Source organism: Notolepis coatsorum (genome assembly GCF_963971535.1).
Source record: "Notolepis coatsorum genome assembly, chromosome: 11".
Lineage (NCBI taxonomy): Eukaryota > Metazoa > Chordata > Actinopteri > Aulopiformes > Paralepididae > Notolepis > Notolepis coatsorum.
In genome coordinates, this window is record NC_140175.1 from 70,414,078 (window position 1) to 70,439,424 (window position 25,347).

Here is a 25,347-nt window from a genome sequence, read left to right on the forward strand (position 1 = left end):
TTATAAAAACGCTGTTTCAACCACAAGCAACCAAGGCGTGCCAGTCAATCGCCTGTTTACAGCGAGCTAGCACTATACGTGCGTCGGGACACACCCCCATCAATGAACAGGCTATTTAGACCTGTCATTGAATCCCCAAGGCGCCCAGGGGAACGACAAGAGGGGTGTGACACTCCCTAACTCCAACACTTCTGGAATAGAAAGAAGGAAGCATCAACAGTATGTATCCCAGTCTACACAGCCGGGGTAAAAAATGTTCACATTTTTACATCCCACCACCCTCCCATAGGAAAGAGACGGGGATCCCCAGAGAGACTTCCCACGCGAGCTGTACAGATTGAAAAGAATATATTGCACCTTGAGCCATGTAAAAAACTGGTTTTAGGGCCTCCGGGGAAGAGGCACTGAACCCATACACACTCAATAAACGAATTGAATCGAATATACATACAATAGAAAAGGACCCTTCTAGAGGGTCCACTCACTTTGACAATCTGAGGAGGAAGGCTCTGTACTCTGATGGAGGCTTCCTCACATGGAAGAAGGAGTCCGAACTCACAGAAGGCCTGAATAGGCGCTTGGTGAGGAGGAGCCCTGACCACCCCCCCTGAAAACAGATCCATCACATGGACCTGAACAGCACACGGAAGTCCTACCAACAGAGACGCGCACGGTGACGTACTCTATGGCGGGGGAATTCCTGCGGTGCACACGCCCAATATACCAGGCCGTGGGACCAGGAACTCCCTCCCCCCCCCCCCCCCCCCCCCCCCCCGTAACGTGCCGAACCGCCACGTGACGGGAACCTTGAAGGACAGGGGGTGTACCCCTGACCGACAGAACAATGGGGAGAGGAAAGGTTACCAGTTCACCCCTTTACGACCCCACACCCATGATACGACGTAACGACAAAAAGAGAATATGACACAGTCATAGTCAGCTCTATGAAGCGTTTCACAGCTCCACACAGCGCATGAGCTAACCTGCTATCTGATTTTTACTAAGGAAAAACACAGAATAGAGAGGGCTCTAAGAACCCCGGTCCAACATACACATGTGCTTCTGTGGCCAGTACAACCCAGTTGTAGGTCACATGACACACACAACCCATCATCACCTACAAAAAATGGCAAAAACACTCAACAGAGGAATGCCGTTTTTTTCCACAATGAGAGAATACATCATTCTTGATTAGTATCGACCACAGGCCTTGCTAAGCACACATGACAGCAACCAAACCAATTTCCCTTTAGGAAATAAGTTTCTCCAGCAGATTTAGCACAACCTCAGCAATCAAGCTAAGAGTTACATCGTATCCCTACCACACAAAAGACACAATTAATGCACAACATGTCTGATAGGAGGTGATAAAGTCCCCAGGGAACCGGGGGGAAAACACAATCCTCCTATTTTACCCTCAATACGGCCAGTTAAAACAGGAAAACCTGTTAATGTGTGAACTCACTGTTCATTGTCATTACAGTCTGAGAAAGAACATTCTTTTACTCACTTGTCACCAAGCATAGCTTCATAGGTTAGTTGCCTTAGTAGTGAGTACACGGTACACATAAACACCATGATGTTTCTCACACAACAACCAGATCAATACATCACGATCTGCACGGAGAAGCTAACTGCCAGTGACAAAAACAGCTCACACACAACCCGCAACGTATCCCAAATGCATTGCAACAACACACGTTTTGGGAAAAAACACCGTTATTCACAATACATTTAGCAAAGTAAAACCAGAAGACGTGTTATGAGGTCTGGCCAACCCCGTACCTACCCGGAACGCAGATCAGCGAAGTGCAGTCACAAGACACCGTAGAACACAGCCGTCCTGTGTTGTTCGATCCGGGCAGCGTCGCCGCTCCAACCAGTCGCTACAGTCCTCTTTGTTGACGCAATCCCCGTCCAGGTTCAGGGCAGGGTCGACGAACATCCCCTGTCAAGGATGACGTCGTGGTCAAGAGTGTAAAACATGTTAAAATCAAAGCACGTTCAACAGAATAGCATCAAGCTAACGGCTGCTCCAACCGTTCGGGTGCTATTGCTTCCGCTCGCGAGACGCCGATCTAACGACGCACGCGATCAGAAGCGAGCTCCCGGCGGCGCGCGAGAAGCTAAGCTACCCCGCGCCAGGCCACTGACCGGCTAACCGTAAGCTATGAACATGTAAACAATGACATAACACTCACCCAGACAGGCCGCCGTTCTGAACCTCTCCCCACTTTTTAAGAGAAAAGAGAAAACAAGACGTCAACACCGCTTCACAACGATGACATTACCACGTCCGGCGGAATCAGCACAGTACCAACTGGCCTGTATAGCTGACTTTGAACATGAATCTGCCGCTATCGCACATTACATGCACATATCCCCTCGTGAAGGAATACTCTCATTTGGATATGAAAGATGGGGTCTTAACACGGTGACAGAGAGAATCCACTCGTCCAGAACACACAGGGATCACCAGTGTCAATGGTCGCGGCCCACTAGTTAAAAACTATAATGGTCTCCAGACCAAGGTCTTCTGTCGCCTAGGCGGCTAAACAAAGGACCCTAGCCTGGGGCCGGTTTCCATAAACTTTGTCAAGTAGCCCCCATAGCACTAACAGACAAGTGGAGCCCGCCAGCAAACACTACTCACCCAACCTGGAACGCACCGCTCCTCACAACAGCGGCATGTCCGACAGTTCAGCTGTGGCCTGACAGGTTTCACCCCAACAAACACAGCAAGGAACTGCAGTTGAGAAGCATGCAGCGGCGTGCTCCCAATACGAAAACCGGTGGAGGGTTTTTAGAATGATCATCATCTTCTAGACACTCCAGTACGAAGACAATATCGCCGTATTTTCTCAAATAGTGAGAGAGAAAATAAAGATATGATGTCAACGTATCCTTGTATCTACCGAGGCACCTCTTCCTTGTGGTGAAAGCGAGAAGGAGGAGAGCAGGTGACCACACACCTGCTTATGAAGGTAAGCTGATGAGGGGTGTGGTTCAAGTTCAAGTTCTTTAATAGTTGTCATACAGAAGTACAGAATACTTTCATACAAAATGCTTCTTACTGTTACGCTCCAGAGACTGTGCTAGACAAGATAGTATCAAATAACATAATAACATAATATAGCATGAATTTAGAGGAAGAAAATGAGGTCACAGTTGTTCGGTATAGACATATGTACAATGTTCTGAGTTACCATATAATATACAATACACAATACTATGCAGTGTACTAATGTACAGTACTATCTAGTGCAAAGCAGAAATGGGATGAGGTACAATTTTAGGTACAATTTACAGTAAGGTGTACGAGTTGTAGTGCAATCCTTCATCCATAAATATAAAGTGTGGGGAGTGGGTGCTACAGTGTGTTTGTTTAAAGTGGGTGTGTGCTATAAAGTGTGTGTAGTGGGTGCTACAGTGTGTTTGTTTAAAGTGAGTGTGTGCGTGTGGATGTGTGTGCTATGTGTGTTTGGTGGTTGTTGTTGTGTAGTGTTCATTCATTGTTCGTTTAGCAGCCTGATGGCCTGGGGATAGAAGCTACTTCTGAGTCTTTCTGTGCTCGCCTTGAGACTCCTGTATCGCTTGCCTGACGGCAGCAGTTCAAAGAGGCAGTTGTTCGGGTGGCTCGAGTCCTTAATAATTCTCTTAGCCTTCCCCTTGCAACGCTTGTAGTAAATGTTCTGGAGGGTGGGGAGCCCCCCTCCAATTGTGCGTTCGGCTGAACGTGTCACTCTTTGTAGTCTGCTTTGGTCTTTTGCAGTGCTATTCCCAAACCAGGAGGTGATGTTGCCGGTCAAGATGCTCTCTATTGTACATGAGTAGAAGTTCTTAAGGATCTTCTGGCTGACTTGGAACTTCCTTAGGCGCCTGAGGAAGTAGAGGCGTTGTCGTGCCTTCTTCACCACACTGTTAATGTGTATGGTCCATGTCAAGTCCTCGGATATGTGGGCTCCGAGGTACTTGAAGCTGTTGACTCTCTCAACCGGTGCCCCGTCGATGCTGAGGGGGCTGTAGTCCTTGACCCCCGACCTCCTGAAGTCCACAATCATCTCCTTTGTTTTGCTGACGTTCAGGGAGAGGCTGTTTTCCTGGCACCATCCCGCCAGGACCTTGACCTCTTCCAGGTAGGCCCTCTCGTCGTTGGCAGAGATCAGGCCCACCACCACTGTGTCGTCAGCAAATTTGACGATTGTATTGCTACTCCGCTGAGCCACACAGTCGTGTGTGTACAGGGAGTAGAGGAGGGGACTCAGAACACAGCCCTGGGGGGCCCCTATGTTGAGGGTGATGGATGAGGAGGTGCAGTTGCCTGCTCTCACCACCTGGGGTCTGCCAGTCAGGAAGTCCAAGACCCACTGGCAGAGGTCATAGCCCAAGCCCAGGTCCCTGAGCTTGGCTATGAGTATGGAGGGGACTATGGTATTGAATGCCGAGCTGTAGTCGATGAATAGCATTCTCACATAGTTCCCCTGCCTCTTGTCCAGGTGTGATGCTGCTGTGTGCAGCACATGGGATATGGCGTCCTCCGTGGACCTGTTGGGGCGGTATGCAAATTGCAGGGGGTCCATGTTGATGGGGAGGGAGGAGCAGATGTAGCCCTTTACTAGCTTCTCAAAGCACTTCATGGCTATGGAGGTGAGAGCTACAGGGCGGTAGTCGTTGAGGCAAGCAGGCTTGGATTTTTTGGGTACAGGGATAATAGTGGACTTCTTCAGGCAGGTGGGGATGACAGCCTGTTCTAAGGACAGGTTAAATATGTCAGTGAATACTGGGGCCAGTTGGTCGGCACAGACTTTTAGGACGCGGCCGGGGATGCCGTCCGGACCTGCTGCCTTCCTGATATTCACTTTTTTAAAGGTCCGCCTCACCTCATGCTCTGTTACCCTGAACACTGCGCCTCCATCAGCAGCCGACCCCCCCCCCCCATTGCCGAGGCTTGTGAGCTGGTGTTGTTATTACCAGCATCAAACCTCGCATAGAAGGTATTGAGGTCGTTTGCTAAGGAGATGTCACTGTTCAGTTTGAGGGAGGCGCCTTTGTAGTCTGTCATCGTTTTGAGCCCCTGCCACATAGCTCTAGAGTCAGCTTGTTCAAACTGGAGTTCAATTTTATCCCTGTAGCGCTGTTTGGCCTCTGACACTGTCCTCCTTACGTTGTGTTGCGCCACCTTGTGGTCATTCATGTTGCCTGCCACTAGGCCGTCATTGTATGCTTTGGTGCGCTCTCTCAGAGCTTCACGGACGGATTTGTCTACCCAGGGTTTTTGATTTGGGTAAACTTTCATTTTGGTAGTGGGGATTGTTTCTTTCACCCTAGTACAGACATAGTCCAGCACTGTCTCCGTGTAGGCATTAATGTTATCTGTGTCGCGGAATACAATCCAGTCTGTGTTGTGAAACACTGACCGGATCGTATCCTCTGACGTCACATCCCATTTCTGCACCTCTCGCGAGACTACGGGAGTACTTTTAATTCTTTGTCTGTACTTTGGTGTAAGGAAAATGGATGCGTGATCTGACTTGCCAAAGCCACTATCAGAATGAGCCTTGTAGCCACCTTTAAATTGCGTGTAACAGTGATCTAGGATGTTACCGCCTCTGGTGTTGCAAGTCACATGCTGGTAGAAATCAGGCAATACCTTTCTCAGATTGGCGCTATTGAAATCTCCCAGTACTAAAATGGCGGCGTTAACGTTCGTCGCTTGTATACTATTTACCTCGTCGTGGAGTCTGGAGAGCGCGGCGTTGTTGTTGGCTTGCGGTGGAATATACACTCCGACCAGGACGATCGCCGTTAACTCCCTCGGGAGGAAGAAAGGACGACACTTGATGGTTATATATTCCAGTTCTGGGGAGCAGTGGTTGGATAATTCCTTCACATTCGTTGGATCACTCCAATTTTTGTTAAACATGAAGGCAATACCTCCACCACGTTGTTTACCGGACTCTGATTGTGTCCGATCCTTCCTATGGATAAAGAAGTGATCCGCTGGTTGAATCGCGTGATCTGGAACCTCCGGTGTTAGCCATGTTTCGGTGAAGCAAAGGACATTGCAGTCCCTAACGTCTCTTTGATATTGAATCCTTGCTCGGATGTCATCCAGTTTATTGTCTATTGATTGTACATTGGCTAGCAATATACTGGGAAGTGGTGTACGGTGTCGTCTGGATCTCAGCCTGTTTCGGATCCCAGCCCTTTTTCCTCGACGTCTTTTCCTGGGGTCTAGGAACAAAGGATCTGGTCCTAGTCTCCGGAGGATTTCTTCCGGCCATTGATGTGGTTCGGAAAGTTGATCCAGCGAGTAATCCAGTTGGTAAGTTTCCCGTAATCCAATGTCTATGAGTGACTGACGGTCATATACATTAAATGCACCAACAGTTGGTACGCACAAAACTCTAAAAACTATAAATATTAACAAAAGTAAACACAGTCTCGACGGAGCTAACAGAGAGGCAGCCGAACGGGGCGGCGCCATTTGACCTGGTCAGACTAATACTGGTATTAGAGGTACATTTGTGGTTTATTCAGTACGCGTGCACGTACGCGAGATAGTGCAGTAGTGATGCCAAGCTAAGCCACTAACGATACAGAACTTTAACCTCTACCCCATTATTGTGTTAACGTTATATCATGTGTGAAAGAGGGAGAGTACATGTATGTTTAACTGTCCCATCTTTATATTTCTAGCCCTCTGTGTGTAATGCTGTCCTCTCTCTCTCTTAACTCTCCAGCCCACTCTGGACCGGTGCGTGGCGTGTGTGTGGATGGTCTCAATCAGGTGACCATCAGCGCTGGCTCTGATAGGCTGGTGAAGATGTGGAAGTTTAAAACCAGGAAGATGGTCCACTGCTTAGAGCTGGGAGCCGCTCCGGCCTCCATATACCTCCACAGAGACAGGTAGCCTACTCACTCGCCCAGGCTTCTCCCTGGGCTGGGTCTGGGGCTGGAAAGTTGATTTAATCAAAATAAAAAAAATACTAATTTAATCACTTTATTCAAATTGAGGATTTAGTTTGAAGATATTTATAAAAAAAAAAAAACGTTTAATTAAAAACGAAGGTTCGAACGTCCGTTCGAAAAACCCTGACGAAGTTCGAATCCCAAAAACAGGCTTCGGGGACAGCCTTAACACACACACACACACACACACACACACACACACACACTGTATATGAGGCCTCCGTTTTATGCTAATTGAGGCTCTGAATCATTATGTGACATCTTAATTGAGTTTTAGGTCATGTTTTTATACTGTATGATTATATGGATCAATAATGTTGTACATTGGAAGCTGTTACATCAAGCAAAAATTGCAGTGAACATGAATTGATTAATTTAGCTTACTCACTGACTGACTGACTGACTCGCTCCTCCCTCCCTCATGACGTCACCAGTGGCATGTTGGCTGTAGCACTAGATGACTTCACCCTGAATGTGGTGGACCTGGAGACCAGGAGAGTCGTCAGGAAGTTCTCTGGACACCGAGGACAGATTAACGACATGGTCAGTACCAGTCATACCTGATGTATATATTGTGATGTATATGATGTACAGGGGGGTTCAATAAAGGAATATCTTATATTCTGAACCCGTATGAGGAAACTAGCTCAGATTGGCTGTGATAATCTATGATAAAGGGCAATTGCAATAACTTTGCATTTCTGTACTTTTCGGACTATAAACTGCGGCTTTTCCCCCCATTTTTCGACCCTGCAGCTTATATAACGGTGCGGCTTATATGTGACTCGACGTGACCAAACTCGAAAATGTAAAAATCTAAATATTGCTTTTTTGACTGCATTGAAATGTTATTTATCTGTTCCCTTATTTGCTAAACTTAATACAACTTGTAAATGAGTTAATGCTTGTTATTTGTCCGACAGTATTGTGTCCCAATGCTAATTACATAGGTAATTAAACATTAAAACACCTGCGGCTTATAGTCCAGTGCGGCTTATATATGTACACATCATTCAATTTAGCTGCTGCGGCTTATAGTGCGAAAAGTACGGTACTTACACTGTTAACAGATTGAGCGCCAGCTATTATCCTCATCCTGTAGTCAATGGGCCAGCTTTCCATTGCCTATTTTCACGATGCGTCACCATCTTTGCAGAGCTATATCTATATTCTATATTCTAGCTATGGAGACAATACTATGGCTAGGGCTGTCTTAAATACTTCGAAGCTTCGTTTGATGGGCATGAGATTCGAATGGGAAAATAAAATTTGAATATATTAATAAATATATATGTTTTTTTAATAATTCAATTCTTTTTTTCTTTTTCTTTTAACCTGCTAAATCAACTCTGCCTCTCTTTGTTAACTACAACAAGCAATGCCTTTGTTATTTTTTTTTAATCTTTTTCTCCCTCCTTCTTTTTCCGATTTTTCTCCCATCCCACCCTTCCTGGTTGTTGCGCACTTTCCCCTACTGTTGGTCAGAGAGACCGGAGACTGTCGCATGCTTTCCTCCGACGTAGGGGTGGACGGTATGGTCTAAAATTTATATCACGGTATAATTTGAAGCATAGACGGTAACGGTATATATCACGGTATCAGTGTTTCTGTTAGAATAATTTTTTTTGCCTGATAGGCAGGCTATATAAAGAATGACATCCTCAAGGCATGTAGATTTATAATATTTTAACTTAAAACTAGGCTACTTTTGCATATAAAGTCATTATATTCCAAATAAAATAAGTCCCGAGTCGAGACTCCTGCTCCCATTGCAAACAGCGGGGCTGGATGCTGGATTTTGCTAGAAGCATATGTAGCTGCAGAGCCGCAGAGCCAGGGGCTCTTTCAGGTCTGGTCACAGGCCCGCTCAACAGCGCCCCCCCACCCAACGGCTGAATTGCCAATGGCTGAATTGGAGTATTGCACAGTGCAATACTCCAATGCCTTTGTCTCTATTAACTACATATAAATATTTATATAATTGTTTGCTTTATAGACGAAGGTTGCAACATAATTATGTATGTAATGTTGTTGGCTGTGTAACGGAGAGCAGCCGCCCCAGGCGTGAATATTAAAGGCAACCAACTTGTGTTCAGCTTTTCTCTGATTGGCCACGACCCCCCGCCCCCTTTTGCCGCGAACGCGGCAGGCAAGCGGCAGCGGTCCCAAATGAAATCCATCAGTGGAGGAAGCGGCAGCGGTCCCAAATGAAATCCATCAGTGGAGGCTGCATCAGTGGAGGACGCAGGCTGCTGACTGATTATGAAATGAATGAATGAAGCGCGGAGCATAATGTATAATTGAAGCGTGGAGCATAATGTATAATGTTATTTCGTAACGTCATAACATCAGTGGAGGCTGCTGACTGAACTAGAAACTGTACACTGTAACGTTATTATGTTATTTCGCGTTTTTAACAACCAACTACCAGATTCACTCGTCACTGTACATCACTTCTGAAGTATAAACAAACTATACTGCTGTGACGATTTTGAATATCTTAACATGTATTTACACCCATACAATTTTAGATGAATGATTGTGGATATAATATAGAAAACACATCATTATGATATTGTCAGATGTGTAGAATTCACCTACTTACAATTATTTTCATATAAAATACAATGGTGAGTGAGAAATGTATCTCCAGTGATAAAACCCAGTGCTCTATGATACACAGCGTCTGCCGCGTCTCTCAGCGCAGATAAGGGCGTGTGCTAGGGCGGTCACATGGCCGTGTGGCCAATCAGAGAAACGCTGAACGAAAAGCTGAACACAAGTTGGTTGCCTTTAATATTCACGCGCCCAGGCAGCGCAGCTCCCGACTCATTATTCATTTAATTAATTAATCTAATCCAATCCACTTTATTTATAGAGCACATTTAAAAACAACAAAGTTGAACAAAGTGCTGTACAAGTCCAACTAATTTTTTATTTCTTAAAATGAACACATCGAGTGCCACGCCCCTTTCGGGAAGTGACCTGGCCTTGCCGTCCATTAACCCCATGTAAACGTAGTTGTACTTTGTAGAGCTAAACCTATATTTTATAGTATAGTTATGGGTCTAATAACGCTGTTGAGTGTCAGTGAGTTGCTTCCAGTCAACGTGCAAAAAAACTTATTATTTCTTCATCCGTGCATTTCCGTTTTGAATATGAATATAGTTTTACTTCTGAGTAATTCCAGGGAAAAGACGCGAAAACAGCGTTTTTGTGTAATTCAATAAACATGTTGTCATTTTTCGCCTGATTATCGAATCTTCCTGAAATCAACGCTAGATCATCATTATTATCCTTCCTCGTGTTGCATGCAAGGATGCAATGTGGTTTAGACCGGCGCCCCCCCCCCCCCCCCCCCCCCCCCCCCGGCAGACAGCCACACACATAAAACACAGATGGCTTAAATCGCGGTAGAAATAAATATCAGATCAATGCAAGCTTTCATATATAGTGTCCTTACCTGGTCTCTGATGTAATGCAAAAAAAAGAATCCAATTATCTGATCGCCTACAGTTTGGTCCGGGCGCCTGCCGCCTGCACAGCGAGGGAAGGATCTGGAGGGAGGTAGTGTGACCTTCCACACGTTACACTCTCCCAGGGAGAGTCCGCGCTGCCAGGTGAAAAGAAGCGGTGGGCTGGCTGGACATGTGTCGGAGGAGGCATGTGATAGTCTCCGCCCTCCCAGACCGACGGTAGGGGGTAGAGTGCACAACGACCAGGAATGGGAGTGGGAATTGGCATAACGACTAACATTGGGATGGTAGAAAAAACGGGAAAAAGAAGGAGGAAAAAGTTAATAAAAAAAAAGGCGATCTAAAAACGTAATATTACGTGTTTGCCGTTCAACGGGTGGCGAGCAAACACGTAATATTACAATCCACTTTATTTATAGAGCACATTTAAAAACAACAAAGTTGAACAAAGTGCTGTACAAGTCCAACTAATTTTTTATTTCTTAAAATTAACACATCGAGTGCCACGCCCCTTTCGGGAAGTGACCTGGCCTTGCCGTCCATTAACCCCATGTAAACGTAGTTGTACTTTGTAGAGCTAAACCTATATTTTATAGTATAGCTATGGGTCTAATAACGCTGTTGAGTGTCAGTGAGTTGCTTCCAGTCAACGTGCAAAAAACTTATTATTTCTTCATCCGTACATTTCCGTTTTATACCGTTTTGAATATGAATATAGTTTTACTTCTGAGTAATTCCAGGGAAAAGACACGAAAACAGCGTTTTTGTGTAATTCAATAAACATGTTGTCATTTTTCGCCTGATTATCGAATCTTCCAGAAATCAACGCTAGATCATCATTATTATCCTTCCTCGTGCAAGCATGCAATGTGGTTTAGACCGGCGTCCCCCCCCCCCCCCCCCCCCCCCCCCCGGCAGACAGCCACACACATAAAACACAGATGGCTTAAATCGCGGTAGAAATAAATATCAGATCAATGCAAGCTTTCATATATAGTGTCCTTACCTGGTCTCTGATGTAATGCAAAAAAAAGAATCCAATTATCTGATCGCCATTCCAGTTATCCACAGCGATCCTGTCTCTGACGTTGTTGGGCATTGCACTTCAACGGGCGGGCGGGGTCAGTAGTCCAAACCATCCCTACAAGCGTGTGTTTTGCCCGAGTGTTTAGGACCCGCCCCCACGCCGCAGCTCTGTAGAGAAAAGAAACTAACCCGTTTCTAACAGGGTGCAATAATGGCCGAAGGCGTTAGAGGGCGGTATAAGACCGTCTGCCAGCTCAGACACCCTCGGAACAGTATGCACAAGGTGCCCTGCTGAATTATGAATGGCAATAGCGATTAAAAGAAATACAATGAGAAAAACGTAGTAGTTCTACGTTTTCGGCACCCAACCAGTTAAAATTAAAACAAATTACATTTTTATTTTTGTTATCTCGAAGCTTCTGCCCCGAAGCTTCGAATGCCAAAAGAAAATTCTAAGGTCAGCCCTAACTATGGCTCATTTGACAGTCACTATCTCTTGTCCGACATGTAAAAAGGAATAATTTTTTTCATGTATACGTTTGTGTTATTCCGTGGTGAATATTGTATAGTTTCAGAGTGATCCAGGCTAATTCCTGAAAAGTTGAGTTATGGAGCGCTATGTGAATTTTGCTAAAGTCGTTTGCGTTGCTCGCCTGGACACGTTACTATTTCCAAATTAAAGGTATATAATGGGTATTATGTTTCATCATGAATGCATCAAAGGGGGGGGGGTAGTTTTTTTATGCTCTGATCGCCAGCAACGGCATTCGTTTTGAATACTACATACGTTGATCGGCTGGATCGATGTGAAATCATTGTAGGATCAAGGTGGAATTGACGTCAGATAGTCCTTACCTTTGATCGGGTTTATTCCAAAAAGAATATTCCAATTGTCTGATCGCGATTTCCAGTATTGATGTCCATCGGGTCCCTGACATGAACTGGCACAACACCTGCATTGAGTGTCCTGGACGCGTTCCAATGTGCTCGGATTAACCGCTAGACCTTGCCTGGGTCAAAATTCTCCGCATTTTATTGCACTCTCTGGGTCTCAGTATGGCTTTCAATGGTAACATGAGACGGTATAGAATATTAAAATTGAAAAAAAGAGGCGGCTGGGTGGCACAGCGAACTAAGCGCTCGTCACCACCGCAAGAGACGCTGGTATCGAATCCGGCTGTCAGCGGTGCCTCCGGCTTAGCCGGCCGTCATACTGGCTCAATTGGCAGAGTCAGCGGGAGGGAAGCTGATGGGTGGGTCCTGGTCGTTGTAAAACAGCGACTCCTACAGTTTGGTCCGGGTGCCTGCCGCCTGCACAGCGAGGGAAGGATCTGGAGGGAGGTAGTGTGACCTTCCACACGTTACACTCTCCCAGGGAGAGTCCGCGCTGCCAGGTGAAAAGAAGCGGTGGGCTGGCTGGACATGTGTCGGAGGAGGCATGTGATAGTCTCCGCCCTCCCAGACCGACGGTAGGGGGTAGAGTGCACAACGACCAGGAATGGGAGTGGGAATTGGCATAACGACTAACATTGGGATGGGAGAAAAAACGGGAAAAAGAAGGACGAAAAAGTTAATAATAAAAAAAAGGCGATCTAAAAACTTAATATTACGTGTTTGCCGTTCAACGGGTGGCGAGCAAACACGTAATATTACATGATTGGCTGTGAATGAGTTAATGGTCATGGAAAATGCAGCACAGTTTAAATGTCTTTTTTGTGATCAATTGTTTAATTCAATATGTTTCTATGCATATTAGCTGAAAGCATGAGGAACACACACTTAGTCTATGATGAATATTTTGGTTAATTCTAGGTCATAAGGGGGGTCTGAAGTTTGTAACTTTTCTTCCCCCCACTCCGGTGTAATGAAAGAGTTGTGGGCAGTCTGGTAACTGCTCTGGAGGTCCATCCCTCTGTGTAGACCTAGTAGTGTAGCTACTAGTGTAGCTAGTGTAGCTATAGTGGACGTGTTGGATCATTCTGCTTCGTGTCTGAAATTACAATTACAGCGACTGCATTGGCCTGCATAGTTTTCTTTGCTATAAATAACAACATTAAGGCTTTGATTATGATTTTGCCCTGTCAATATCTAAATGCTGAGGCTGTTTTGTGTAATGTTAAATACATGCATTTACATTTAGTCATTTAGCTGACTCTTTTATCCAAAGCAACTTACAAGTTCTGTACGACAAGTAATCAGGAAGGGCACAACTCTATCAGCTGAGTAACAATGTTCATCAGAGTGCTACAGTGTAGGTTAGTATATTAGGACAAGTGCATGACAGTAAGGTTAGTTAGGGTTAGATTCTCAATTTTTTTTCAGATTTCTGATAATGGTTGAAGAAGTGCATCTTTAGTCGATAGCGAAAGATTGGACGGGTTTCGGCTGTCCTAACTGTGCTGGGCACTGGGCAGTTAGTTCCACCATTGTGGGGCAAGGACTGAGAAAAGGCGGCTTCTCCTTGATGACCCTCCCGGAGCCCAGATAGGAGTGGGTCTGAGACGGCCAGAAGATGCAGAGCGTAGGGGTCTTGCGGGTGTGTAGTTAGAGACCATTGACCGGAGGTAGGCGGGAGCGGTTCCCTTTGCCCCACGCTATGCCAGGTTGAGGGCCTTGAAGCGGATTTATGCGGCAATGGGGAGCCAGTGCAGGTCCCTAAGAAGTGGGGTGACATGGGCTGACTTTGGTAGGTTTGAGATCAGGCGGGCCGCTGCATTCTGAATGAGTTAAAAAGGCTTGGTGGCAGTGGTCGGAAGGCCAGCAAGCAGTGCGTTGCAGTAGTCGAGGTGGGAGATGATTGGACGAGGAGTTGGGTGGCTTCTTTTATCAGGAAGGGGCGGATCTTTCTGACGTTGCTCAGGAGGAATCTGCAGGTTCTGGTTGTCGCTGCGATGTGATCGGAGAAGTTCAACTGGACGTCAAGTACAACACCGAGGTTCTTGGCGTTCGGGGGACGCGGTCACAGCTGCATTCTCGACTGATGGAAAGGTCGTCAGGGGGGAGGATTTGGCCGGCAGGTGGAGCAATTCTGTTTAGCTTAGGTTCAGTTTGAGGTGGTTGGTCGTCATCCAGGCGGAGATGTCGGACAGAGATTCGCTCGGAGACGTGGATATCTGAGGGAGGGAAGGAGAGGAAGAATTGAGTATCATCGGCATAGCAATGATACGAGAAGGCATGCATGAGAGGTGATAATGTTACCCAGAGATTTAGTGTAGAGGGAGAAGAGAAGGGGTCCTAGGACCGAGCCCTGGGGAACACCCGTCCGCAGGGGGCGGGTGGTAGGGTTGGGCGGTATAATTTTTTTTTCATACCTTCATACCTTTCTGACATCCCACCCCGGTATGCGGTATATGACTGTATGACTTTCCTCAGCGGGGGGGGGGGGGGGGGGGAGCGGAGCTAAGTTAACAATATACTTGTTATCACCATACATAAAGATTTTCCGGGAGTAAATACTTGATATTTTAGTCATAACTATATTTGCAAGACGTTATAATGAAAAGGTCTCGTTATCTTGCAAGCACACGTTAATTTACATCCACAACATAACTGTGGTATCTTAAGAATGATACAAGACGCTTATATTGAAATATGTGCTCCATAGACTGTCCGGGCATAGCCCCTTTCGTGACTTTCGGTTTGCAAGCCTGTGGCTTTTGTGACCGGAGTCACTTGCCCACCCGCCCCGATCACCCAGTAGAGAAACGACCAAGCGCCGTCAAGGGGCTCGCGGTGTGTCAAGAATACATCAGATCTGAATTTCAAAGATACCCAGCGTACAATATGGGTCCAACACAGCTCCACGATGGGGTCTGGAAGCTCGCAGTTGCCAATAAACAGTTTAAAACATTGTTACTCGACGAGTGGTATTTACAGACCGAACGTCCATCTCCGCCGTTGGTGTCACAGCGCATGCGCACCATGCCGCGTTCACGTTACTGGGAAGAAGCGGAAGAACCAGAGGACATCTCGTTGCTACAACTAGGAAGCTTCACGCTTTGACTCTATATATATCTATGGATGAAACGCCCACATCCATACTTCCGCAATTCGTGACGCGAAGTGGGAGATATGGGGTCTATAAAAGAATCCCATATGTCCTAGTAGGAATTACCACTAGGAGGCTGACGTGAATGGTTTTTCCCAGTCGGAAGCTGGTTCTTCCGCTTCTTCCCAGTAACGTGAACGCGGCATGGTGCGCATGCGCTGTGACACCAACGGCGGAGATCGGAAAATAAATACCACTACTACCACTACCAATACTAAATACTGTAAATACCACTCGTCGAGTAACAATGTTTTAAACTGTTTATTGGCAACTGCGAGCTTCCAGACCCCATCGTGGAGCTGTGTTGGACCCATATTGTACGCTGGGTATCTTTGAAATTCAGATCTGATGTATTCTTGACACACCGCGAGCCCCTTGACGGCGCTTGGTCGTTTCTCTACTGGGTGATCGGGGCGGGTGGGCAAGTGACTCCGGTCACAAAAGCCACAGGCTTGCAAACCGAAAGTCACGAAAGGGGCTAGTCCGGGCAGTGCTGCACTTCTGCACCTCTGAGTTCCACGTTCTGCCTATTTTCGTTCCGTCAACATTACGTTACAAAAATAGTTTTTTGACATTTGTGAATCGATTCAGAATCATTCATGTCCGCATCGTGATGCATCTAAGAATCCAAATGTCCCCCACCCCTAATATAGACACCCCTGTATAGATTTTTCCTTTCTTTCTTTCTTTCTTTCTTTAGGCCTTCAGTCCAGATGGTCGGTGGTTGATAACAGCAGCTATGGACTGTACCATCAGGACCTGGGACCTTCCTTCTGGATGGTAAGATGGACTGAACCATCCCTGATAAAATACCTCAGACAGTCAGCCAGACATCCAGTCAGTCAATGATAATTTCACTATGCAAAATTCTTCCTGTTCTTAAACCCAAAACTAACTAACTAACTAACTAACTAACTAACTAACTAACTAACTAACCAACCAACCAACCAGTCAGTGAAGTGTGTAGTGTTAGCTAGCCAACTAAGGAAGGAAGGAACATAGGCAGACAGAGAGAGAACCAGTCAGTGACAATGTCTCCATACGAAATTCAAACAGTTCACTACCAGTAAGTAAGTCAGTCAGTCAGCTTCTACAGTAGACCGGTAATAGAAGATCAATAGATTAATAAAGAAATCTGATGATGTTTGTCCTCAGTTTCATTTTGATCAGAATTAACCTGAAATCTCCAAACCAACTCTGGGGGGGAACTTGCAAGTAGTGGAATCTACCTCAAGGCTTTGGTCATTGACTAATATCTCTGTTTCTCTCTGTCTGCCCATCTTCCTTCCTTCCTTCCGCTCTCTCTCCCTCTCTCTGTCTGTAGTCTAGTAGATTGTTTCCTGGTGGAGTCGGCAGCTGTCAGCGTGTCCATGTCCCCTACAGGAGACTTCTTGACCTCCACACATGTGGACAGTCTGGGTATCTACCTATGGTGAGAACGAGGGCTAGGGGTTCACTGTAGACTCACACATCAGACCCGTGGAAGCTATGCAAACACGCTTTTATATTGAAGTTTGCTTCCATAGGGAGGTGTAGTGGTTACGTCATTGTTTTTTCCGGCTGGTCCACCTCGCTTGAAATTGCAATGTATTTCCACATTTCTAAATCGTCTCGTTTAAATCAAATAAAGCATGAACATTGGCATGGTGTACCTTTTCTGTGTGTATTCATCCACAATCTATAGCTCAACATCAAACAATTCGCAATTAATGATAAGATAATTACGTATAATTTTATTTCAAACAGAAATGCTTAAACAATAATGTTAGTAATAGAAGGGAACTCATTTTGTGCAAAAATGGAAAGCTTGCCAATGTTCATGAGGCAGAATTATTACAATAGCCGATTGTACATTTTCCCAATGATAAATCCCTAATACGGGTGGACCACACGGGAAACTAAAGTGACGTCAGACTACACCTCCCTATACACGACGCTTGTTTACAACGTGAAGAGCTAATAGCTAGTACAGTGGTTCTCAACCAGAGAGACAGACAGGCAAGGGTTCCTGGTCTTACTTATTAGCTTGGTTTTGGCAAACTTCTCCGGGCCAAAACATTTTAATTTGACAAAAGTTTAAACTAATTGGAAACGAATACCGTGTATCAGTTCATGGTGAGACTCAATCACCACACTAAATTTGTATTGATCACCACATTCATCAGCTAGTGTGAGCACATTTCTGTTAAAGGGAGATCCCTCCATATATGATATAGTTTACCGTCTATTATCAAGTACTGGTTATCCCACTCCATGCAGTAAAAATAAATAATTTCTAAAAGTATGAAAGAGAGTGAGCTTTTTTCGATGTAGCTAGCTCTTGGCAAGTTATTCGTATCCCTTTCTGCCGTTGTGGCCTGACGAGGTTCGATGAAACCGATGAAACAAAGCAATGAATGAATCTAGACGTAGCCGGTGTTGGCCGGGATGACGAGGTTGATTGTGGTGGTTATCTAATCATCCTGAAATCAACGCTAGATTATCATTATTATATCTCCTCGTGCATACATGAAATGGCCCTCGTAGCGCGGCGCGCCCCTCCCCCCACCCCCTCCCCCCCACCGCAGCCAACGGTAATAAGCACATACACATACACACATAGCTTTGATCGCGGTAGAAAGAAATATCAGATCAACGCAAGATTTTATATATATATAGAGTCCTTACCTGGTCTCTGGTGTAATGCAAAAATCCATTCCAGTTATCCACAGCGATCCTGTCCCCGACATTACAGAGCGTTACACATGAACGGGCGGGCGGAGTTAATGTTCCATGCCATCGTTGTAAAGGCCTGCCTCGCTTGAGTATTTAAACCCCGCCCCCATGGCTCAGATTGGCTCAGAAAACACACCAGCCCATTTCCAATGGAGTGCAATAGCTCCGCAAGGCAGTAGAGGGCGGTGTTGACCGTCTGCCAGCTCAGACAGGGTCTGAAGGGTCTGCAGAGGCTGCAGCCATGAATTATGAATAGATATAGCGAATAAACAAAATAACAATCCCAAAAACTAGTTAACTTGTTTTTAGGCGATATTCGCATGGCGGGCAATAACGAGTTAACTCGTTTTTGGCAGTTAATGTGTTAAGGTTATAAGTGAATGTAGATAAAGGCTGTTGCCTAAATATGAGTCATATAGGCTGTTCCCACAGAGGGAATCCACAGGACTTCCCCTGTACAGCTGTGGAATGAACCAGGTCAGACTACCACTATCGAGGGCTGACCTTCAACCCAAAAATATTTGGGTCTTCCAAAAGTAGTCTATTCTCTCGACCAATCTATTGATCGAAATTATGTGTATTTTTCCATCTGGGGATAAGACATAATTATGTGTTCTAATAAAAAAAAAAAAGCTAGTTTTGATGAACGATGAAAACAAACAGAACCACTGTAGCTCTAGGTAGCAGGTACTAGAGATGTGATAACGTGTCGACTAAACGACCGGCTTTCCACGTGTTCTGTCAACAGTACCGGTAATCGCTTTTCTTTTGTAACTCCCATTCAAAACTGTTTGCCAAAATAGCCTATTCAAAATAGAATAGAATAGAACAGAAATACTAATCATCCCGAGGGAGATTTGGCACTACAAATCGCTCACAGTAAACATTTAACATTTAGGTAGACAAAACAAAAGTCACAAATAAGAATTAAAATAAGCCTAAGAATAAAATACGGTCCGGGATATACATTTCCTATGTTACATTCTAATCTAAAATATACAGAACTATACAGTAAGTGTAAAATTGTACCATGTTCGATTTAAAAACCGTTACCGTTTGCCAAAATAGCCTATTTAAAACATTCAAAACTAACGGTACGGTTTTCCAAATGGGAGAGTGTAATTTTGTAAACCATTGAAATAAGGAGGGAAGTTTAGATTAATTCTACGGAGCACTCTAATGGAGGTTGCTGTTCCTCCTCACCGCTAGGTGCTCCCGTATAATAAGGAATGGAAAAGCCTGTACCTTGAGGGTTGAAGATTGCGCTGCATAATGCATACGGTAAACTAGGCTGCGAACGGTATGCAACTATTGATCCATCAATGAATGGATATAAATTTGATGGAAGGTATTACTGGCCGTTGGTTTATTTAAAAATGATAACCTAATGTAATGGTAACGTAGCCACAAGTTCACCTTCTCCGAGCTTTTCTGTCCATCAACAGTCAGTTGACTACCTACCTGTGTTTATATTGTCACAATCTCTGAAAGCCATAATTTGTATCTAATATCCCATTATTCCAATATTTGGGTACATAGAATATTTGAAAAAACAATGCCTTTAGCTATTGTCTAAAAAGTAGTAGAACGCGCTCACCTCACTTGACTTGATACTGGGTGCTGTAACCTCTGATACTATACATAAAACATAGGGAAACAAGTCCAGGCACGTACTCCAGGTTTTTCACATTTATTGGCAGCCTGAAATCATGTCGTTTCGGTGTGAACACACCTTCTTCAGAAATGGCTTGCTATTTGTCATACATCTGAAATGGTTTGTCTAGTCTAGATGGTGTCGCTCTGTCATATGTCTCTATTGATACATCTGTTGTGTGTTGCAGGTCCAACAACAGTCTTTGCAGTATGGTGTCCCTACGCCCCCTACCTGCAGATTATGAACCCACAACTGTCATGCTGCCTGGGACCTGCCCCAGTCATGGTACAATCATCTACTGTAGCTGTCTAACCATCTATCTCTCAGTTTGTCTACCTATCTACCTACCTACCTATCTACCTACTTACCTACCCACTAGGGATGGGAATCGAAAACCGGTTCCCGTTCCTAATAGTCAGATTCCTGGAATTGCATGCCTCCGTGACTATCGATTCCTCTTATCGATGCCATATTTAATAAATAAATAATGTATTATTATTAGGGATGCACCGAATGTGAAATTCTTGGCCGATACCGAAAATAGGAAACAGTTGGCCGAAAACCGAATGCCGAATATGATTAATATAAATATATATATATAATGTTTTATCTTTTTTAGCTACCTAATTATGGCAAAAGACATGATTATGGCTAAACTTAACTTAAATAATATTAATAATCACTATTATGGGTCCATAAAACATTTATTCAGCACTTTTGAATGCATACATTAATTCCAGACTGACTGCTGAAAGATTGTACAATTTAAACATTTTCTCTTTGCATACAACAAAATGTGCATTCAAGTCAAGTGCATTTTCTTTTCTCTGTAGGATAACTACAACAAAGTGCATTCAGAACAAAGCCAAGGTGCTTTAAAATTGCATAAAGATCTGCATAAAGACACACACACACACGAGAGGGAGAATAGCAAGAGCAGACTGATGTTACTGTCGTGGCTGGAGTCATAATTCACAGCGTTCTAGCCTACATGGAAGGACTGTTGTACTTACTACATCTCCCATGAGCTTACGAGAGACGAGTGAAAGAGGAACGGAAGCGTATAGCTTAACTTAGTTAGCAGCTAACGTTATTTAAAAAGGTTTTTAACCAGGGGCGGTCAGGTGGCGTAACGGAGATTGCGTTCGTCACCAAACCCCGGAGCGGCTAGATTCGCCTGTTCGAATCCAGCTCACAGCTCCGGGGTTGTCACCAGCTTGGCTGGCCGTTCACACTAATACAATTGGCAGTATTAGAGGCTGGGAGAAGCTGGCGGGGTGGGTCCGGGTCGTTGTAAACAGCGACTCCTACAGTTCGGTCGGGGCGCCTGCTAAGCGCGGATAGGACTTGAGTGGGATAGTGTGATCCTTCCACACGCTACGCCCTCTCAATGAGAATCCGCGCTGCCAGGTGAAAAGAAGCGGTTGATTGGCTGGACGTGTGTCGGAGGAACCACGTGGTAGCCTCCACTCTACCAGACCGACTGTGGGGGGTAAGTGCGCAGCGACCAGGAAGGGGATTGGGAATTGGCATAACGACTAACATTGGGATGGGAGAAAATCGGAGGAAAATGGAGGGGGGAAAAGATTAAAAAAAAAAAAAAACGTTTTTAACCACGACGGGCATATAGTAATGGCGAGGATATAAAGCATGTTAAAGACGCATTTATTGGACGCGTTGCTCGCGGAGTTTACATAGAACAGCGCGACTCCCAAGAGGAGTTATCATCACAGGCTGTAGAACGCAGGACTGAAGAGCTTAAACTAAAGTGTGGGTACTGCTCAGCCCCTCCCTGCAGCTGGAGCATTATGTGACTGTAGCTGCGTTTTGAATACGTCATCACAACAACACGTTGGGTACCGTCAATTGGCACCGTTGGATCTCAAGTGAATCGATACTCTGTAGTACCGACGTGTTTCGGTAGGTACTTTTTTTTTGTTCTTTTTTTTTTTACTTTGGCTATTCCGCTGGTTCTTTTTGCGTTTATCGCTTTTTCTCTGGTCAAGTATGACCGACAGAAACAGGTTGAAGGGGGGTACAAATGGGGGGAAAGACACTCTGAGAAAGTTACGGCTTGTCCGGGAGTCGAACTCGCTACCCCAGATCCGTGACGCGCACGGTTGTCCCCGACGCCGAAATAGCGTTCGAGGTACGCGGTGAGCTACTGGAGCTCCCCCGGTAGGTACCTTTTTAAAAGTACTGAATTCGGTACCCATCCCTAGTCTCATATGCTCCCGAAATGCTCCCGCTGTTTCTATGTGCAGTGAAAACTACTCCAATGCTTTGCATCCTAGTCATTCATTTACTTCGGGGTAAACTAACGTTGGTTAGCCGCTAACGCTAGCTAACCATGCTCATGACAGAGATGGAGAGACTGTGTGTGTGTGTGTGCGATGACAAAGGAGTCAGAGGAATAACGACCTGTTGAATGCAACTACAGTTCAATAGATTAAATTAGTTTAAGAGAATCTCAAATACATTATTTTATTTAAGTGTATAGTTAATATTTTATTTACAGTTTTTGTATTTTTCTGACATGGGGGCTCAACAATAAATGACAATCAGAAATATCAAGTTGCATGTTGTTATTCTAACCAGCTAAGTTCTGTTGCATTTCCAATTTATTTATTTAAATTATAAATGTATCAGGGATCGATAAGGGAATCGATAAAGAATCGGACCAATAAGCAGAATCGATAATGGAATCGTATCGATAAAATCTTATCAATTCCCATCCCTACTACCCACCCAACCTGCCCCAGTCATACAATCATCTACTGTAGCTGTCTAACCATCTATCTGTCTATCTGTCTACCTACCTACCTACCCACCCAACATGCCCCAGTCATGATACAATCATCTACAGTACCTACTCCCGCTCTCTGTCCACCTGCCTACTTTCCTACCTACCTAACTACTGTAGCTACCTAACCATCTAATTAGCTACATAATTACCTACCCCAGGCATGCTACAGTTATATACCATACTTATTGGGGATTGCTATTGATTCTATTTGAAGCTGCAATAACTGTTTTATGACCACTAGATGGGAGCAAATCGCCACTGTAAACACCCCCTCCCCCCAAAACTAAAGCCTCATCCCGTATAGGGAGGTGTCTAACGTCACTTTAGTTTCCCGCGTGGTCCACCCGTATAGGGATTTATCATTGGGAAAATGTATTATCGGCTATTGTAATAATTCTGCCTCGTGAACATTGGGAAGCTTTCCATTTTTGCACAGAATTGGTTCCCTTCTATCACTAACATTATTGTTTGAGCATTTTTGGTTGAAATAAAGGTTTTTAATTTGTCGTTAAAAAATAACTACACTTACCAGTAGAGCGCCTGACGTTCAGTGCTGTCACCTAATACAGCCAGGAGTCTATGCTGTGGTGACGTCAGTCAGCAGCGCCAAAGTGAAGTGTAGTTCCTTAGTGAATGAAAACATAAACGTTGATTTTTTCACGTTGAGCTATAAATTGTGGATGAATACACACAGAAAGGTACACCATGCCAATGTTCATGCTTTATTTGTTTTAAACGAGACGATTTAGAAATGGGTCCATTGGAAATACATGGACATTTCAAGGAGGGTGGACCGCGCAGTAAACACTAATGACGTAACCACTACACCGCCCTATAAACATACATCTGCCTTATTGGCACAATCTTGTTTGTAACATAGATTCATTGAAGAAAATACTCCAGTTTTTGTGCATCATGGATTACAAGATTTCAACTACAATACATACAACAAACATAATACTGTTCTGACAGCACAATATTGGTGTAATTAAGAGATTTGATCACAGAAATACTTTCTAAATGCACAGGTTGATGAAATAGGTGGAGCAAAAGCTCTGTCCAGGTTTATCGTCAACAAAATTAAATTGCTCAATGATAACTTTTGATTGCAGGTGGTCATAAAAAAGCTTTGAAAATGTGAAAAATTACTAACAGAAATTAGTTATTGCAACATTAAGGACAGAATTAGATTTTCATTATTGAACACATTTTATACCCCGAATACCTGGCCTACCTAACTAGAGACCTATCTCTCAAGTCAAGTCAAGAGTTTTATTTGTCACGGCATACTAAAATTTGCAGATGGCAGTGGCCGATAAATATCCGTCAATTTGTGTCGCGTCAATCTGATCCACACGTTCAAAACTTTGAAAAAAGTTTCAGTCAAGCGACCTGCACACACAAGCTACTGCATCAAAGTTACTTATGATTAACAAAGGCATTCGTTTTGTGGCATCAATCAATCAATCAGATTTATTTATATAGCACATTTCACATGACGCGTGTCAACCAAAGTGCTGTACAGAGGGTAGATACACAAGATGCATATAGACAACAATCACACTCCGTTTTATGGGAGGGCACACAGGCAAACACATAGAAAAACAGGGTATGAGTCAGTGAACGGGAAAGGCTAGTAGGTAGAAGTGGGTTTTGAGCCTCGATTTGAAGGCATCTATCGAGGGGGCGAGCCTAATGGAGGTGGGGATGCTGTTCCACAGTTCAGGGGCTGCGATAGCAAAGGCACAGCCCCCCCTGAGCTTCAGGTTAGACCTCCGGACTGTCAGGAGCCTCTGATCGGCTGACCTGAGGGACCTGGTGTTGGGATAGGAGGTCTGAGATGTAGGAGGGGGTGTGACCATTAAGGGCTTTAAAAACAAATAGGAGAACCTTAAAATCTATCCTGTAGCGTAGGTCTGGGCGATATGGAAAAAAATCATATCGCGATAACGATATGATAATTTTATTTTATTTCTCGATATCGATAATTATCGAATTGTTATAAGTATAAAAAAAATTAAAAAAAACATTTTTTTTTTTTTTTTTTTTTAAACAACAGATGTATGTTTATTTTGCAGCAATTCTTTGTCATTGCCGCCATCTTTAGTGTTACATCCCCTCACACTCCAGTTCTCAGGCTGCAGCTGGTTTAAAAGCTAAAGTAAACCGGCTTCTCTGCTGGCTGTGGCTCCAGAGGAGTTGAACAGTTCTGGCTCTGCTAGTTTATTTTCGATCTTTTGGCGCTTTTTTGGTGGACAAACCACCGCACATGTGCACTGTGACTCGTGACTGGAGTCTAGTTCTGCTAGCACACATAGCCTACTGTGTACAGACGGTTTCAAAATGTATTTTAAATTAGAAAGCAAACAAAATAAATGGACAAGAGAAAAAGAAATCTGAATTTGGTCAGTATTGTCATTTGGACAAGCAAAGCCATTACTTTAAGTTGCAGGCAAGAAAGACAAGTCTGTCCACTGTCTCTGGTTTTAAAACTGCCCTGTTGCAGGTAAAAAAAAAAAATAATTTATTTCGATATTCGATATCGATTATTAAAATATATCGCGATATTTATCGTTATCGTTATATCGCCCAGCCCTACTGTAGCGTACTGGGAGCCAATGAAGGGAGGCAAGGACAGGGGTGATGTGGT

The 25,347-nt window shown here is 44.5% G+C and overlaps 1 protein-coding gene across 1 annotated transcript in view; it reads left to right on the top strand.

Moving 5' to 3' along the window:
* The window catches only part of wdr36 (WD repeat domain 36), a 59,712-nt gene that overhangs the window by 23,727 nt on the left and 10,638 nt on the right, over nt 1-25,347 (top strand). Inside the window, exons 14-18 of the mRNA XM_084324304.1 lie at nt 6,744-6,909; nt 7,407-7,515; nt 16,223-16,302; nt 16,847-16,954; nt 20,079-20,176. Coding sequence (XP_084180430.1) covers nt 6,744-6,909; nt 7,407-7,515; nt 16,223-16,302; nt 16,847-16,954; nt 20,079-20,176 — 561 coding nt within the window. The remainder of the gene's footprint in view (nt 1-6,743; nt 6,910-7,406; nt 7,516-16,222; nt 16,303-16,846; nt 16,955-20,078; nt 20,177-25,347) is intronic.